This window comes from Aythya ferina, assembly GCF_964211825.1.
Source record: "Aythya ferina genome assembly, chromosome: 3".
Taxonomy (NCBI): Eukaryota; Metazoa; Chordata; class Aves; order Anseriformes; family Anatidae; genus Aythya; species Aythya ferina.
This window is the reverse complement of record NC_140298.1, coordinates 50637543-50655589: the sequence shown is the minus strand read 5'-3', so window position 1 is coordinate 50655589 and position 18047 is coordinate 50637543. Positions and strand designations below refer to the sequence as shown.

The window sequence follows — 18047 nt, the reverse complement described above, 5'->3', positions numbered from 1 at the left end:
AATATTAACCTCAATTATAATTGTAATTCTAATTCTTTCTTCCAGTATTCTTGCAACTGCCCTAGTGTTGCTTTCAAACTTCACAGGAAGTCTCTGATCAGTCATCCAAACCCTTGACATCAGTACTAATCATATCCCTATGAAAACCTAACCTATCCTTTCTGCTCTTCTGTATTTCAGTAGCTTCACCCGACTCACATACTCACATTGCCCTATTATATCTTTAGGGCTGTGGTGTTGGAGAAATTTGAAAAAGGTTCAAAATTAAGACACAGGATATCTGTAGCTTCCACTTTAACAGGCTAATTAATCTGTTATTAAAATGAAACAAAATGGCTATAACAGGAGCTACTTTTGACAGATCTATGCTGAGTAATATTTTTAACCACAGAGAATCAATCAGTTTTTCTTTCTTCCAGGTTCCACCCCCACTCCAAACAAATTAAAGATCTATAATACTCCCAATACTCCTCCTTCCCGTTTTTAAACATATATATTGCATCTGTTCAAACCCACACACTCCTTAGCATTTTGGAGCCTCACCAGTCTTCCACAAGTTTTCAAAAGACAACTGATAATGATTCCAAGATTGTTTCAGACAGCTATAAAGCCCTAAGAGTAAGTTTAGTCAGAACTAGATGATTTAAAATATCTAACTCAATGTAGTCCATTCTAATTTGAATTCTTACTGCATTTCTCACTGTTAGCTGTGTAGACCATCAGAGGCAATTGACCCTTTAAAAATGTAAAATGGCTTGTTCAGTGCTACAAAGAATTTTACTGTTCTCCTGCCTTTCTTCACAAACGTGTAGATCACTTTACTAGCACAAATACTGGCTCCAATTCTCATTTTTAGATACTCTGAGTTCCAGGGTGCTGATATTATATAAAAAGAGCCCTAATTTTAGGCTGAAATAATTTACTGAAATTCAGTTAGTAAAGTAAGTACCAAGTACTAAAAAGGGATGCATTTGGCTGGCATTCTTCTGTATGGTCAATAAGCTACTTCTGAAATTTAAAATACAAAAAAACTTCTTTTCCAGCTGGGCCTTGAACTACTAGGACAGATTGCTGTACCTGGGTTGGGGTAATCCCAGACAGTACAGCCTGGGAGAAGAACTTACTATGGGAAGCTATGTGGAAAAAGACTTGGGGGGTTCTGGTGGACAAAGAGCTTGAAATGAGCATGAGCAACCTGATCTAGTGGGTGGCATCCCTGCCCAGGGCAGGGGCTTGAAACTAGATGATCTTTAAGGTCCTTCCAAACCAAGCCATATGATTCTATGATTTTCACTGAGGTGGTTAAAAAAAAAGTGAAAGGTTAACTAAAAAATCATGTTAGTTTTATTTAAGTTTAAATCAAAATTTCATATGGAGTTGCTGACTGTACATAAGGCAGGAAATAAAAGAATGACTAGTTCGTAATTGCATTCCATTAGAGAAATCAGTAAGTTTAGAAAACTCCTGCTGAACAGAAAAAAGTTCTCTGCTGAAAACACTTACTTGCTGAGGCATCCCAAAACTTGATTGACCCATCAGCATGCCTATGAAATATTAAAAATTAATAAGATCATAAAAAGGTTAGTTTGAGTGTTAGACCTCTTTGCTATTAACTGATTAAATATATGACTGACATTTATTAGTATTTGTTAAAAAACAAAATGTCATTACAACTTATGGTAAACCATTTACAAACACATGTCCCACGTATTTAGACAAAAAGGATTAAAAAAACATTTAGAGGTTACCTCACTGAAATTCCACTGTAATAATTTCCCATTTTAAACTGATTTGAGTTACCTACATTTCTCATAAGCAGTTTGGCATACCTTACCATGCGTTATTTCTTAAAATGATGCCATTATTTGAAGTGACACTCAAATTAAATGCCTAAATTAACTTTCAGTGTATTTCAGCGTAAATGAGTTTTCTAATTTGTTTTTATCCTTAAAGCATAGTCAGAAGACTAGACTTTCAGAGTCATCTCTCAAAATCTCCGTAACATTTAGTACGAAGGTGACAGTAATCCTCATTGGGACTAACGGGCTGTTCTTGAAAGAATATTTTACTGGTGCTCTCACTTTCAGTGATGCACTGCATGGTTATAAATTAGATTTCCTTTCTACTGCTTACAGTAGAGTTAGAAGGACCTGTTTAAAAAAAAAGATCAAAACAAACATTTAAGTATTTGGTTGTTTATTTTTAAAAGAAAAACTTGGCTTTCCTTTGAGAACTGAAAAATCAATAACAATTTAATGGACTTCCTATGCTTTAAAACATAGTTCAAGTATTTTCCAAAAGTTAAGAAAAAAGGAAAAATTCCAGGATGTATAGATAGCAGACAATCATAATAACACATAATAGTAAAACACTTGCTTTCATACTATTCCTACCTTCTCTTCCACGTTTTACTTTCTTGTCAAGATTATGACTATCTTGTCTAGTGAACATAATTTCTTAAATGATTAAACCACTCATGGAACACTTTTCTTTCTATAAATGATCAAAATATTCTCAGTTCTACTCAACCAGATAAGTGAGTTATTACTACACTATGGTGTCACTTACCCTGTAATTATTATCTCTGGATAGCTTTGAGTAATCATACCCCAGTTGCCTCCACTGATAGGCCATTCCTAGAAGATTAATCAATGCAATACAGGATCAAATTTGGAAATATAGTACAGGAATTTGAATACAGGAACAAATACACCAAGGTAGAAAATAAGATACAGTGCAGAGTTAAGCCACTGAAATTATTATAGATAACTTTCTGAACTTGAGAAATATTAGAATCTGTGTTACTAGATATGTCTACAGCAAAGAAAAGTCAACAAGGTCTATGGACGACACCCATGCTCCAAGAAAACCCTTAGCTTCCAGTGATGTGGCAATCAATTGAATCACATCAGGAAAGCAGGCATGACATATGCTATGTCCTCTCTAGACATCTACTAGCCAAAGACAGAATAATTGGTCAGGTGGAGCTTTAGTCATAGCATGGCCATGCTTACACTGTTTGGAGCAGTTGATTTTCAGAATTTTCAAATAACACTTATGTACTAAGTGTTTTACCTTCTTACTGTAACCTTGACGTTTCTGTCGAGCGCCAACTGAATAGAGTGCAGGTATGAGGTCCACAGGACAATCAGCAAAATATTCACAACAGGTAACTGGAGACTCATGTATTGTCAAAGGATAAGGATTCTCAAATATAGGGTACCTTTAAGGGATGAAAGTGGAAGACTCAATCTAGGAAAAACAATTTATTTTAAATCCAGAACAAGTGAAACACTGAAGACTGTTTGGGTTCTTTTTGTACAAAGAAAAATAAATGCATACAAAATTAGATTATGAATGAATATATTATGAAACTTTACTTCTCATCGAGTACACTATACAGATTCTGTAGATCTCTAAACAGAACCTGAAGTTTGTACTGTTCCTAGAATATGTTTACAACACTGCTGTTCTTTACAGCCTCATTTTCAACGTGTTAATGAGCCTTAATGTGGAAAAAAAAAGTCAATAATATTCGGGTATATTTATCTGTGCTCAAAGGACTCTTCAGTCAAATTAATACTATGCTTTTTGTGTGTGTGAATCAGAAACAGCTTTTCAACCCATTTAAAGGAAAAGTTAGCAAAAACATATCAAAACTTTATGCATACAAATAATTTTACATAAAGCTATCTGTGAAGCTAAAAATTCTTCTAAAAATGTCTGAAAGAGGCTTAATTTTAACAAGATATGTTACATCCATATGACAGCATGGGGCAAACGGAAAAATCCTGTAGCATCTACGCATGCACCTGTGCATCTTATTGCTTTTTCCAGGTGCAAAAGAATTAACACATTGCAAGTGAAACAAAGACCATGTAGGTCTTCTAAAAAACATAGCTACTGAAGATTATTATTACTTTATCATGAAACAGAACAGGAATTATCTTCAGATTTCAGGCACTGCCAACTACTTCACTTAAGAAAAAAAGACTTGTAAAAAGCATTTTATTTCAAGCCCATTAAACTTGTTTTATGAATTTTTGAAGCTTAATGCCATGGGTTTAATCAGAAACAAATTTTGGCTTCAGCATATGGCAATGTAAAAAATGGCCATGTAGAAAATCTAAATGCAACTGCTCAGTAGTTTCCATTCCCATTAAAGTTGTGAACTAAACCAATTTCAGATATTAGGATTAAACTTGACCTTCTTCCAAATTTCACAGATCCTTTACTGTCTAAGGTATCACCATAGACTTTGAGGATACTTATTTACAAGCTTTTGTTCTGCCATAGATGGATGTTCTTCACATGGTCCATTACTTTTAATCAGGAACATCACAAAGATCTTATCTGTCAAGTTCCCTTGCTACTAATCCATTAATAGTTGGTGGCTATTGCCTATAATGATTTTGAAACCTCTGATAAAAAATTGCAAGACCCACCACAGCGTACAGATTGTTCTATGGGCAAAGTAACACAAGTTTCAAGATGCATGGGGTAAGTTTTAGTTGTGAAAACTGTAATAAGATACTAGTTTTAAGCAACCTCTTACCACACTAAGGAATGAGGGAATACATTACCATTCTAATTTTGTGTATATACACAATTTTTGTGCGTGTGTGTGTACATGGTAGTTATTACATCTGTAATGAGTTACCAATACTATCCAATACTTAAAACTTTTCAATTGGGGAATAATATTAACAAATATTTATGTATGTATATGATGACAACCACACTCATTGTCAGCCAAAATTACCCAACCTCTCAGAACAACTCTTACGCCTGCTCCCTTCCCTAAAATTCTTTGCAGTATTTTGCCAGCTGAGCTCTAGTTCACTCTAAAATAAACTGATAATTAAAAAGCACAAGTGATCTGCTAGTAATTTCCTTCAGTCAACTTTGGAAAAAGTTGCATATACTGTTCCCATCTACTACATGATAACTTGAGAAAAGCTGCTTTTAAAAAGTATTATATTCTACCCAATAAAACTTATATTAAATATTCAAAATGTTATGTTTTGGGCAGTGAGGCAGTATGGTGGATTAAGAAGCTAAAGATCACAACAACAAGCTGACTACTGCAAGCAACCATTAAAAAGACTATACAAGATTCTTACCCATTTTGTGCAAGGTCAATCAGCACTAAGTCCTTTTCTAACAGAACAACTACAGCATACGGTTCCTGAAAGTCTAAAAGCAAGAAAAAAGTTAAGTTATAGATAAACATCATACTCTGCATGCACAGCACTCAATCAGACCTTGCACTTGATTAGTCAAGAGTAGAGGAGCGATTTAGATGACACACGGTTTCTGAAGGTATTTATGCACTCACTCCTCTGAATACTCTGAGTTTGGAAAAGCCACACTCCTTTAGCTTATGTCCTCAGCTCTTTTTCAATTTGCTAGAAACATTTGAACAGATCATATAACATGAAAAGGAACATGCAGGTGAACTTGTATAAGCATGATTCTGAAAGTACCAATTACTGAACAATAACACTCCCCCAACCCCAACATTTCCTTATTTATATAAAATAAATAATATGGAAGTTGTCAAAGTTTAGCTTGCTGTCTTTCAGAAAGACAAATTCTCAAATTCTGAGCTAAGCAGTTCTATACACTCTGATGGAAGTTGACAGCTCAAAACACCGGAATCAGAAATAATAGCACTAATGTGGGACAACTATCTAATCCATGATAAAGAAATCCCCTTCTGCAACAGAGAGATTACAAGTTAGTGAAGAATTTTGTGTGACTATTGGAATGAATAAGAAAGTCACTAAAGTTAAGAGTACTACACAAATGCTAATCAAGATTTAGCATTGACTGGAAAGGTCTCATGTGCAGTAATAAATATTGATGAACACATCTGCTGCAATAGCAGCTTAAAATTGTAATGCTACTTTTTGTCTGCAATTGCTTTTGGGGTTAAAAAAAGGAAAACATGCAACCAGCAATCAGCATTCTTCTAGAAACAAAACAGATTTTATTATGAACTCTTCTATTATGAATGCTTTGGGAAGAAAAACAGACCTCAGACAATAGGAATAACAGATGTTGCTACTGCTGCAGTCTGATCCCCAGAGATAAAACAAGGACAATAGTAAGAAATATTCTGATGGGATAAAACTCCAGAGAAATTAGGTCAAAGTACAGAGAAAAATCTTTACAAAGCCTACCGTTAGGATATGGTGTTTCACAGAGGGTTAGAAAATCAACAATAGAATAATCCATTTCTAGTACAGCAGTACTCTTCCCATGCATAACTGTTAAACAGGGTCTTCTTCCTACAGTGTCATATGACAAGCCTCCTGAGAGAATGATGAAAGGCTCCCTAGAATAAATCAGACATATATAGGATCAAACCAAGATAATAAGTAAAAAGATTGGTCATTTTTTGTGACCTAATAGTAAAGTTCCACAAAATATCATTAAGCAGATACATCAAGAATAACGCAAAGCAGCTCTGCATACAATAGGTAGCTTGGGTACATTTCAAAATTTAAAAAGACTGTTTCCCAAGATGAAGCAGTTTTTATTATTTTGTTGAACTTTAGAATTGTTTCTCTTCTATTGAAGAGCATATTCAGATTTGCCAACACCTACATATAACCACAATATAAAATATTCCTGCAGGATTATAAAGAAATAGTCTCAAGAATTTTGCTTTTTGTATAGAATTAACCTAAAGCTTGAAAGATGAAAAATTTTACGAAAAAAGGCGAAGCAATTTTGCAATCACAAAAACTTGGCTTTCTTAGAAAAGCAACCAGGTGCTTGGCAAACTTCAAAGACCTTACAAGAAGCAGGTACATAAATAAATGCCAATACTTCAACATATATTTACTCTAGATGTTTTATCTTTTTTTCCCTACCATCATGCATTAAATTGAGGGATTTTTTCTGTCAGAGATTACACTCATGCCGTGTAATTAAATGACTAAGTAGAGCAAAAACAAAAAGCCTTCTTGTCATGGTAGAAGAGATTACGGACTTTGGAAAAAAATTAAGTTGCTACAGAAGCATATTACAAAACATTCACATTTTCTCTAATATGCACATAATATATAATTTACTGAAAGTAAGATAAAGTAAATATATTGTACTAGATATTTTCTTCATTTCCCAATTATTAAAAGGCCACCACTCACTTTAATACTGTTTGTTTAAAATGGGGTCTTATACCTTTTTAAGAGCAGACTGACTGTTTATATAGCTGCTCAAGAAATCTCACCCACTACTGACTACTTCCTCAAATTTGAGATTATATTTCTGGAGGAACAACAGGCACTAAGGGGACGCAATTCCTCTTATTTACTTGTACACCGACTTTAGGATGGCAAGACACACCCTTTGCTTGTGTCTGTCTTAAGTGGAAGTAGTTAACACATCAGAATCTGGAGAAAATTTGTAGGGAAAATTTGTAGGGAAAAAAACTATTCTCACTGATTGAGAAAATGAGGCTGAAGAGATGTCTTTATGTTGTCTTTTCCCACAACTCCATCTTTCCAACGTCTAACTGGATTTCACTTGTGTTTCAAAGAAGTGTGACAGATTACATACATCTTCTTGAGAACTTTGCATGAAGGGTTTCTTTTATGCACATGCTGGCCCTCATAAGCTTGGCTAAAATAGACATTGTGTTTGCAGTACTAAAGGCAAAGCAGACTGGGACAGGTTCCAGTTTCTCATTATTTTGCCATCTGCCTGATCCTTCAGAAAGCCCTTTAACTGAAGGGTTAACATGATCAGTAAGTTCTGAGGCTGAGAAACAGATCTCAAAGGAATGGACATAAGCTAGACCTCACTGAGTTCATTCAGTACCCTGACTCCACCATAACCACAACTGAAAGCAGTAAGCAAAGAAGTAAGGACACTGCAAGCACTTTCCTTGAAACTTGGAGAAGTTTTTGCTTTCTTACACTTCCTCATATGGGAACTTCCTATAATCTTTTACGATTGGGTCCATAAAGTGATTCTCAGGAAGAGAATAAAATATGATATTCTTCAGGATGTTAGTGAATAGACATCACTTGTGTGATATGCTTCCAGTATCTCATTTTGATGGGATTATTTACTAAGTAGTTTGTTTTGGCAAAAGTTTTTTTTTATTATTATTTTTTATTTTATTTTTTTAGTAATGCTGCCAGGACAATTTATAGTAACAAGTAGACTTGTGGATTCACTTAGATCATCTGATAAAAACCATAGTGATACATTTTAGTTTCCAAGTTTCTAACATAACAGTGAACATCACATGCTGGTTTCTGCCAGTTTTATTTCTCAAGGTAATCGGGTTGCTTTTGGCAGGCTTACCAGAGTCTGTATCATTACAAAGGAAAGAATGGAAGAGCTGAGAATAGATTACATAGATCTGTCACATGGATATTTCACAGATGAGTCAAAAATTACAGTTAACTTTAGTCTGACAAAAAAGACAAATAGGTTTGGATATAAACTTTTTGTATTTTCATTAAGCCAAGATTTACCATAAAAGCAAGTGTACATTTTCTAGTTAAATACTTGTGTTGTTCTTCAATTGTGATACATATTAGAAAGTTAGTGCACACTGATGTTTAATAAAAATGATTTAAAAGAGAAAAATAAAGATTGTAATTTACAGTTACAATTAATTGTAATAGGTGAGATGGATTCAGCTTCAATAGGTACATATTACCTACCTAAATCTATAGGAAATATTTAACAAGATAGAAAATGTACAACATGAAGTGATGCTCAGCTCTTAGTGAACAGCTATACAGCATTTCCAGCTGCTGTGAACATCAATTCCTCATTGAAACAGTTCTGCTTCAGCAGGACTGAAATCAATCTCTTCACATTAATTTGCACGATCACTTAAATTTGTAAAATTACTTGGATAACACTGGAAAATATCGCTACATGGATGGAAATGTTTCATTGAAAAAGGTCTCAAAACCCACAGGATTACCTCTTGCAGTGTATCAATACACAATACAATCAATATCAGTGGCTAACATTCCTGCAGGAACATTTCTGCTCAGTTTTAGAGGCAAATTGTTAAACTTCAGTCAGTTTCAGCAATCAGAATCAGCAATTTAGGTGTGAGAAAACAGATATAGACATCACACCAATGATACCAGCTGATTTGCTTTTCAGACCATGAGTGAACAATTTTCTTTCAAATCTATTACATGTACTTCTATAATTTGTGAAGAAATTACTCTCTAGTAATGAAGGCAGAAAAGGCTTCAAGAGTTATTTTAGTGCAAGAATGAAAGTCTTAAATAACGGTGAAGATAAATCAAATTCATTTTGGGAGGTGTGTTTTTCAACTGACATGCTCACAACACAAAATAATCCTACTAAAACTAAATTCGGTAACTTACTTATCTGGATACCTTCTCATTATTCATGTAATCTGTGGATCCCAATAATATACATTTATCTTGCTCGGAAGTGCTGCTGGACTGTCAGTCTTGACAGCTGCATTAGCTACCACCAACAGAATACCCTCTTCACTTATTAACAGGAAAATTTACAAGCTGTAATTTCCATTAAACAGAGCTCCAGTAGCAAAAAATAAACTTGAGAAATTTCACGTAATGCTAAGCCAGAGTGAATACCATCATGGACTGAACCTGGGGGGTGGGAAATTAGCATTAGGAAATTCATGAGATTCTCTGGATACACTTTAGACAGGAAAATACATGTAAAGCCACCTCAGCATACTCAGATGGTAGCTCACCTTTGGAACAACCACTTCAAAAGACAGAATAATTTAGATGAACTTAAATGGCTGGAGAACAATGATGTTACGCTCTGTGATTGCAATGTTTTTACCAGTTTGATTAAGGAATACATCAGGAACCTGCCTTTTTGACCTCCTAAGTCCAGATACAGAAGGATTGTCAATAGTAACTTTTCTACAGATGTTAATATGCTCAGATGAATAAAGCTATAGACACACTATTGTTGAAGGGTAAACATAACTTCAGAGGGAAAAATTAAAAAAAAAGCAAAAAAATGCAAAGACCCCCATAAACTTAAAGAACAAATAGGTACTCTGTAAGCACCCCAGCATGTGCTCACATCCTCCTGTTTTCCCCATTCCAACTTCATGATGTGGAGTAGGTAGTGGGGGGGGGGGGGGAAGAGAAGGTATTAATAAATGCTGCAACAATAGAAGGAATGGTGTCTCTAGCTGCTGCAACAGAATGCAATCAGTTATGCTCCTTCCTTCAGTGTGGTTGTGGACATATTTTCTCAGAAAAAAAGTGTTTATTAGAATTAGAATTATGTTTTCACAAAAAAAGAAGTTAGGTAAAATTTATTACGCATTAGCCACTTTTTAACTTCTTCTATTTTTTTGTTGTTGTTTTCTGAAGAACACCTAGAGCAGACTACTATAGAAGCAAAATTATTTCCTTTACTGGCCAGAAAACCAGATACATGTCCTAAACAAACCCAGAAGTGATTATTCTCTTCTCTGCTACAGAAATCAAGCCATGAGCAAAGTATGACAGTCAAAATTGTTTCATGTTCACACACCTAATACATTTCCATTAGTAAAGAGAAAAGCTATGAAAAATCTAAGCACTGAAAGGTAGTTAGTCACACTTTAAAATTCTTGTTATAATAGAAAATAGCAAATAGAAATCCAGCTGCACATGTGAACAGGTATTTCTAGTGCAACCCTTCCTTACTACAGGGCAAACTGTTTAGTATTTATTTTGATTAAACTTCTGGAAGGGAAGAATATGACAACATAGACATATTGTTATCGATTTAATAAGTACATTGAATGGAGAAGAATATTTAAGAGAAATTAAATTGAAATTCATTCAAACTGAATGTTTTGATGCACGCTGGAAAATAAGGGGTAACAAAAAAGCCTACACTAGGATACATTCTCCCCAAAGAGCTATGTATTCTCAGAAATTGTACTGGAACAAGCTCCTTTTTAAAAGCTGTATAAAAGGTCAACCAGTTTCTGTATTGTAATATTGAAGCTTGTTCTATAAACTATTTTTTTTTCAGAATTCATAGTAGAAGGCTTTTGACTGCAGAAATTGTAACCTGAAGTAGCTTCAGCTTCAAGTTATCTGTACCTTTATTTAGATCTCAGTTTGACATTTCAGTTGCGAAAATATGCAGACAGATGTAGGCTGCTGTAAAAAAATGACTATTCAACTGCCTGTGGATGTTCAAATATCTGGGTACCAGCCCTAGGTTTCTACTTCACTTTTAGAAAGTGAAATTACACACAGCCACTGATATTATCTGTATAAATACTGATATATTGTAGAAATCAATATTACATCGATTAATAATATTCCATAGATTTGAATGCCTGGAAAGCAAACAAGATAATACATAAACATCCAGAAGAAAAAAAAAAAAAATTCAAATAGCTAAGCAGGTTTCCATGAATATTTTATCTTTATATTGCACCTTATACTCAACCATTCTAAAGCACTTTAGAAACATAAAGAAAAGAAATCCCATAAAGTTCATGAAATCCTTCAATCCTAATTGCAGTATGCTAACAAAACATGCTATTCAAGATACTGTAATTCCATCTCAGCCTCTTCTTGCAATTACTGCTTTGTTACTTTTTCAATGTGCATAATTAGGAACAATTCAATGCATAAATTACTGTACTCTACCAGAACAGCTTCCGTCAGTAACATTTTAGGGGAGTACAGGGGGAGGAACATATATTCAGAATTTAGAATATCTGCATCAGGCCACTATTTTTCAAAGTTAAAATTTTTCAGGCCTCTACATTTCAGTGTCCTCTGTGCTCTGTCAGGCTTTTTTTTCTTTAATAAGATACGTTTTTGTTTTTTACTATTGTATAGTAAAAATATACAAGGATTGTTTTTGTTAGCATAGAATAAACATGTAGATGGTGCACTAGTGATACTAGTGATAGTGCACTACCTAAGTTAAGGTTTGTGCATATAGCAATTTTTTCATATTTGTTTTTGCAGTTTATTCAGCAAATCTGATTTTTGAAAAATTATTTCAGCTTTTTTACTGTAGCTCAGTGATACCAAAATATGCATCCCAACAACAGGAAACAAAGGACATTCTTAGAGAGCTAAATTTACTTAAGTATGCTATAACTTCATATTCAAAACAAGTCTTACCCAGCTCTAGTTGTTTTATATTCCACTTTAAGGATAGGTTTGCAGGGTTCTGGTTTCTTTCCATCCTTCAGCTGCTTTCCTAAAGTGAATTTTTCTTATATTAATCTTACAACTCCATAACATGATGGCAAATTAAGAAATTCACTATGCAACTTACAAAGTAGAACATTTATGCAAACATATATTCAACACCTCTGACAATTACAGAGTATGCCTTGAAATACCAGGAAAAAATTGTTAAAGTTATCAGTACATTAACCCTGAAAATTTAGAGTTTTGTTAGTGGTGCCTTTTTTGTGTGTGTGTCTTCAGTGTTGTGAAATCTTTATTTTCAAAAATATAATCTTCCCCTAAAATTATTTTAAGTAGCATGGAGGATTTAAAACTTATCTCTACCATTTTGCAATTACAATTTCTCAGCTTACAAGAACTTTATTTTAAGTTTATTCTAAGCATTACCCTTAAGAGCTTCAATATGAAGGGCCCTTCTTCCTCTACTTTGGAGTATTAGCAACTAAAGCTTCTACAGTCACAATTTCTCCTGGAGTCAATAGAAGTTAGAAGTATGGTGTAAATATGCACCTATGTACATTGATAACATTTGATAAAGCTATAAAGTTCTGCAGAAGATTTAGTTTGCAGCCCAATAACAAAATGAAAATGGTGAAGATGACAAAACATAAAACTGAAGTTAGCCTTGCCTTTTTTTCCATGAGAAATTTATAGCTTCCTCTTTCCACTCTGGCCAACATCCACTATAATAAGCAGGGACTTGCTATAGTCTCAGATACGTAAACCAGAATGCTTAACTACAGCATCCAGCATCTTACAACTGACCTCACAGATTATCCTCACCATTGCCTTCACACTTGTCTGAAGTAAATAAATTGCCGTGTACAGATAATACTCTGTATACTGATATATATATTTTTGAAATATGCATCCGCATATTTCACAGAACATGTTAATTTTCTAGGCTTAAATTAATGCAGAATTATCTGAGAAGTGGGAACATCTTACCAGATGCAAATCTTATTCTTTTACAAACCTTTCCAAGAATTTATATGGTAATCTACACATTTATACATGAAACAGATGCTTGCTTATATGTATTTTAAACAACATATGGGACTGTAATGTCAAGCAAAAAGCAAGCTCTGCAAAACATGCCTTAGTTAATTTTAAGATCAATGTCATTGTGTAAAAAACAGCCTAAAGTTTAGAGATTTAGATAATATTGCATTGAGCTGGTCTCCTATTTCATAAAGACCAGACTTTTTTAAACATTAAATCTATCAGAATTTGATATGACAAAATCTACTTGCACTGAAATAATAGATTTTTAATACTTAGTTTTATAAAACATATTTCCATTAAAAGTTTCCATTAAGTTTCCTCTGGGTTTTAAGGCACACAGTGGGCATCTATTTTCAATCTTACCATGTGGAGTGATTGTCTGGAACGGTTTGGTAGGAGATTTTACATTCCATATGGTCAAGGTACCATCTGAATGACTACAAATAAATTGTTTTCCTTCATGATGCCAAGCCACAGAATGGATAGCCTATACAAGAAAACAAACAAAATATAACAGTACAAGACTAATATCTTAGTATCATTTTATCATTACTCCTTCCTTGATGACATTAGACAACAAAAGGAAATTACAGAAAGCACTACCTAAATCTTGTTGCTCTTACTATGTCCTAAATTACCCATGTTAAATTCTAAAGTACTTCTTTCAGACATAATTTATTCATCAAAAACATTACCTTCATTGTACTGACATGTTTAAGGGGGGGGAAAAACCTCCTTGGAATGTTGCATTAAAACATTTTCAACAGTTGGTAGTACACAGAAAATAACTGCAAACTCTTATTTGAACTTCACTAACCAAAGCTTATTATTGGGCAAAATAAATTATCTTGTTGATACTGAAGATCTACTTGAAGAGATCATTAAGTCAAAAATTAACATGTCATTTTGAGATGCCAAGTGGATATGCACAAGAGGCAAACAAGGGCTGAGAACACCAGTGAAATGAGAATTGATCAATAAGATTTTTTTTTGAAGAAATTAAACATTTCAGTTTCAGATGAAGAAAACAAAATATTAGCGTTCTGATGTTGCAATAGCAGTGTTGAGTAGGAAACTACTAGTAAATCTTTTCACAAATAAAGAAATGTCTTAATGTTCATAAAATTAGGAAGTGAGCAATCAGCCAAGCCACACAAAAACCTACTGCAGAAAAAAAAAAATGAAATCTAGTTGCTGCCTTTAGGTGAGAAAACAATGAACAATAAAGCAATGCATTCAGATAAAGCAAACAGATTAACTAGTAGGAATAGATGACTGTTGCTATTTCTGCTTCCAGTCTCTTAGTACATGAAGACATTATGAAACCATTTGGTGATATTCAAGAAAATGTTAGTTATATCATGAAAACATCAATAAACAATGATAAGTCCAAGTATTTTATCTACTATCCAAAAGGTGCAGAAGGAAGTATTACCTGCTATAAATATTGAGCTTTGGTCCTGCTCAGAAAGTAGATTTGCTTAGTAATCATGGTGGAGACATTACTCTAGGTAAACAAAGCAGAAACTGAATGTGTGAATGCTAATAGGCTGTCCAATACTATCTTTTGAACGCATACCCTCAGTAGAGATTATTTGTAAACAGGGCTCAGACTCACTCCATTTCTTATGTACCTATGGATTGCCTCTGCAAGGAACCCTACCCAACAGTGGACGCTTAGGTAGTAAATACTTGGCAAAGAGCAAATCACAGAAGACAGATGTAAGACAGCTTCATCTAAAGTGATTATACACAGATCTGATCTTCACATTTAATAAAGTTATGCAGAAGAACAAGACAGCTTTCAGCAACACGAAGGGAGAATCCAGAGACAACGTGACAGACAGGAAAATGACTGCATCACATGAGCGTGGAGTCTTCAGTACAAACAGTTTCAATTGAATACAGCAGATGTGGATATCTGCAAACCACTAATTAAATTTGACAAAGAAATGCTAAACTTTAAGGTAATCTTGCTCCCTCTTTCATGTGGAATCACTATGGATTTTGTTAGAAAACAGATTTAGTGTACCAACATCTCATCTACACATTTGCAGCTTGGAAACCTAGACAACTCATATGAAGTTAACCTAGAGACCAAGTAAAATAGTCTTGCTTAATCTGTCTGTGAGGTAATATTTAATTATCAAATAAAAGCAGGAATTATAAAAGCAGTTTTGCTTATAATTTTTTTTTCTAGATTATGTTATTTACCAACATAGTACCAAAGTTAGAGATCAGTGAGTTTGAAAGTGTAGACTAGCTAAAGCAAAGGCTGTATTTGAAGAAGTTCTCTTCACTTGAAAGCTATCTACACTATTAGTGATACAATGTAATAAATGTTTCAAATACTCTCCCATATGTAATCAGCCAACTCATAGTGTAAATTAAGCCATTTATATGTCTATGAAGAATAGGCCTTAAGATCCAATAAGAAAGCAAACTGCACAGAAAGAAGGATAATTGAGTGATGGACAGACACTTTCTTTTTATTGAAAAAAGGTCAAGAGGGAGGACACAAAACAACCCAGTACTGTTGAAGTGCATTAATGCTTATGAAAATCGAGATCTGATAAACCAAGCACAAAGGAGAAAGACAATTGCTATCACTTAATTTCTGCAAGGAACCCAATGAGATGGAAAGAACATTGCAAAAAGAACAATGATGTCGTGGCTTTATGACTTTATTGACTAATTTTATAGACCATCTGGTTAAATTTAATGACAGTTAAATATTATTTAACGCATAACATATTTTATGTATTTTTCAAATAATTAAACTAAATTCTCTGGACAGAGTATGAAAAACTTTGGTACTGAGCACTATCCTTTGCTATTACACAACTCAACTTTTTTAAGTCTAAAAATCAAAAGACTTGTAAGTAGTTGAACTCTCAAGGTATTCAATGGGCTGCCTAGGGCAAACCAGTTATAATGAAAAAACTACAGTAACTTTAGGTGGCACTAGCTAGTTCGTATCAACACCTTCAATCACCAAAAAAAACTTTTTCCATGGTTACTATTAGTGCTAGAATTAGAAAGAAAGTATAACATCCAAGACAGAAAAATCAGGCAGAATACATGAGGCCACAAAGATATACATAGCTTCTTAGACAAGAAAAAGCCCTTAAGAGTAATACATTTTTCCACTAATATTTTCATACAAGACCTACCAATCCAGAATAAAACTACTTAAATTCTAATCATAATTCTTATCTTTGATTATTAATCATCATCTGGTATCCTTTTGGTACCAGAGCAATATGACTAAATCATCTGATGCTGATTCAGCTGCATCTCATATTTTTGTACAATATCTCACTGGTCACTTGGATCCTGATCAGACAGTAATCTCTCATGAGATCATGCACTAGTACTGCAGAGGACTGTTGCTATATTTAAGGCAGAAGCTGTCTACATCCTCAAGAAGAGTTGCCTGAATATGAAGCCTCCTCAGTGGCAGGGTAACACAGGAAGCAGAGAAGTCCTTGACTTAGTGTAAACACTGCTTTGAAACAACATCGGTGTGTTATCAGCATTATTCTCGTCCTAAATCCAAAACACAGCACCATACCAGCTACTAGAAAAATTAGCTCTATCCCAGCTGAAACCAGGAGAGCAGCCCAAGGTTCTGACCTCAGACGAATACCCTGAACCCTTCCATTCACAAACAAGCACCAAATACACAAAAACTGTACATGAGATTAAAGATAGAATGCTCTATTAATAAAGTAAATAGATTTATTTAGATGAAGTGAATTATTATAACTAAAAGGTGTCTTATTAAATTAAGAAATCACCTCTTTCACTTTGATTGTAAGTTAAGGCAGCTATTCTGGGTTAAGTGGAAGCGTGTTTCATAACTTTCTAGAAGATAAGTAACTGCCTCAGAGGAAATAAATCCATACATTTTTGAACAACAAAACCATCATGCTTGACTTTGCTGTCAAAGCAAAGAGTAAAATCCAGAAATGTAGAAACTGACCATCCTAATGTACTACATGGAGATAGACGGTGCACATAGGAAGCCTTACTTTCACCAGCTGTTCCAGATGCATGATCCCATGTGAAAAAATGACTGCTGTACTGCCTGCTATGAAGCTAATATATTTCATATTCAGAAGGAAACATTTTTGCAATGTCTGCAACAGTTACCTGAGAGAAATGGTAGGACTGTAAAGTGAAAGAGTCCGAGAAAAACAATTAAAAGCATTTATTTTTCTACACAAGACTTAATTAGATCACTGATAATGAGATTGATGCATTTTAATATTTTATGCAACTTTTTTTCTGCTACAACAGCTTGTTAATATCCCTAGAATCACTATTATTTCTTGGCTCTTTAGAGAGGTACAAAAAATTAGAAATTCTAAAGACAACTTTTACTTAGAATCTCAGAACTAAATTAATCAATAGAGACTCATATTTTCATATGTTTTGATCTTATTTTTTTTTTTTTTATGTATCTACGGAGGGCATTTAACTGTTTCAGTTCAGAAAATCTTTCCAAAAATAATCTTTTCAATTCATATAGACCTATTTTAGCCCTAGAGCTGATTACATGCATACTATTTTAGAACAGTTTGAAACTGCTCTTCATTTTATCTTCCCACAAGACAAGATACATGCAGAAACTGATACTTTGATATGAATACAGTATTATTAACCTTTTGCAATTCTCCCTATTGATAAAGAATTGTTTTAAATCATATTTCTAATATCAAGCTTATACTACTGCAAATACAATTGCTATGACTCAGAACAAATTTAAATCATCTACCTTTTTAATTTTTATTATTTTAATATGCACATGCCTGTATACTTTTCAAG

General features: G+C 33.9%; 1 protein-coding gene across 8 annotated transcripts in view; it reads right to left on the bottom strand.

Moving 5' to 3' along the window:
* Window positions 1–18047, bottom strand: part of STXBP5 (syntaxin binding protein 5) — a 105881-nt gene that overhangs the window by 38529 nt on the left and 49305 nt on the right. For all 8 annotated transcript variants that reach the window (XM_084512516.1, XM_084512515.1, XM_084512518.1 and 5 more), the window contains 7 exons: window positions 13581–13704; window positions 12141–12219; window positions 6186–6340; window positions 5124–5196; window positions 3076–3223; window positions 2569–2636; window positions 1504–1544 (listed from right to left, as the gene is read on the bottom strand). In XM_084512516.1, coding sequence (XP_084368642.1) covers window positions 1504–1544; window positions 2569–2636; window positions 3076–3223; window positions 5124–5196; window positions 6186–6340; window positions 12141–12219; window positions 13581–13704 — 688 coding nt within the window. The remainder of the gene's footprint in view (window positions 1–1503; window positions 1545–2568; window positions 2637–3075; window positions 3224–5123; window positions 5197–6185; window positions 6341–12140; window positions 12220–13580; window positions 13705–18047) is intronic.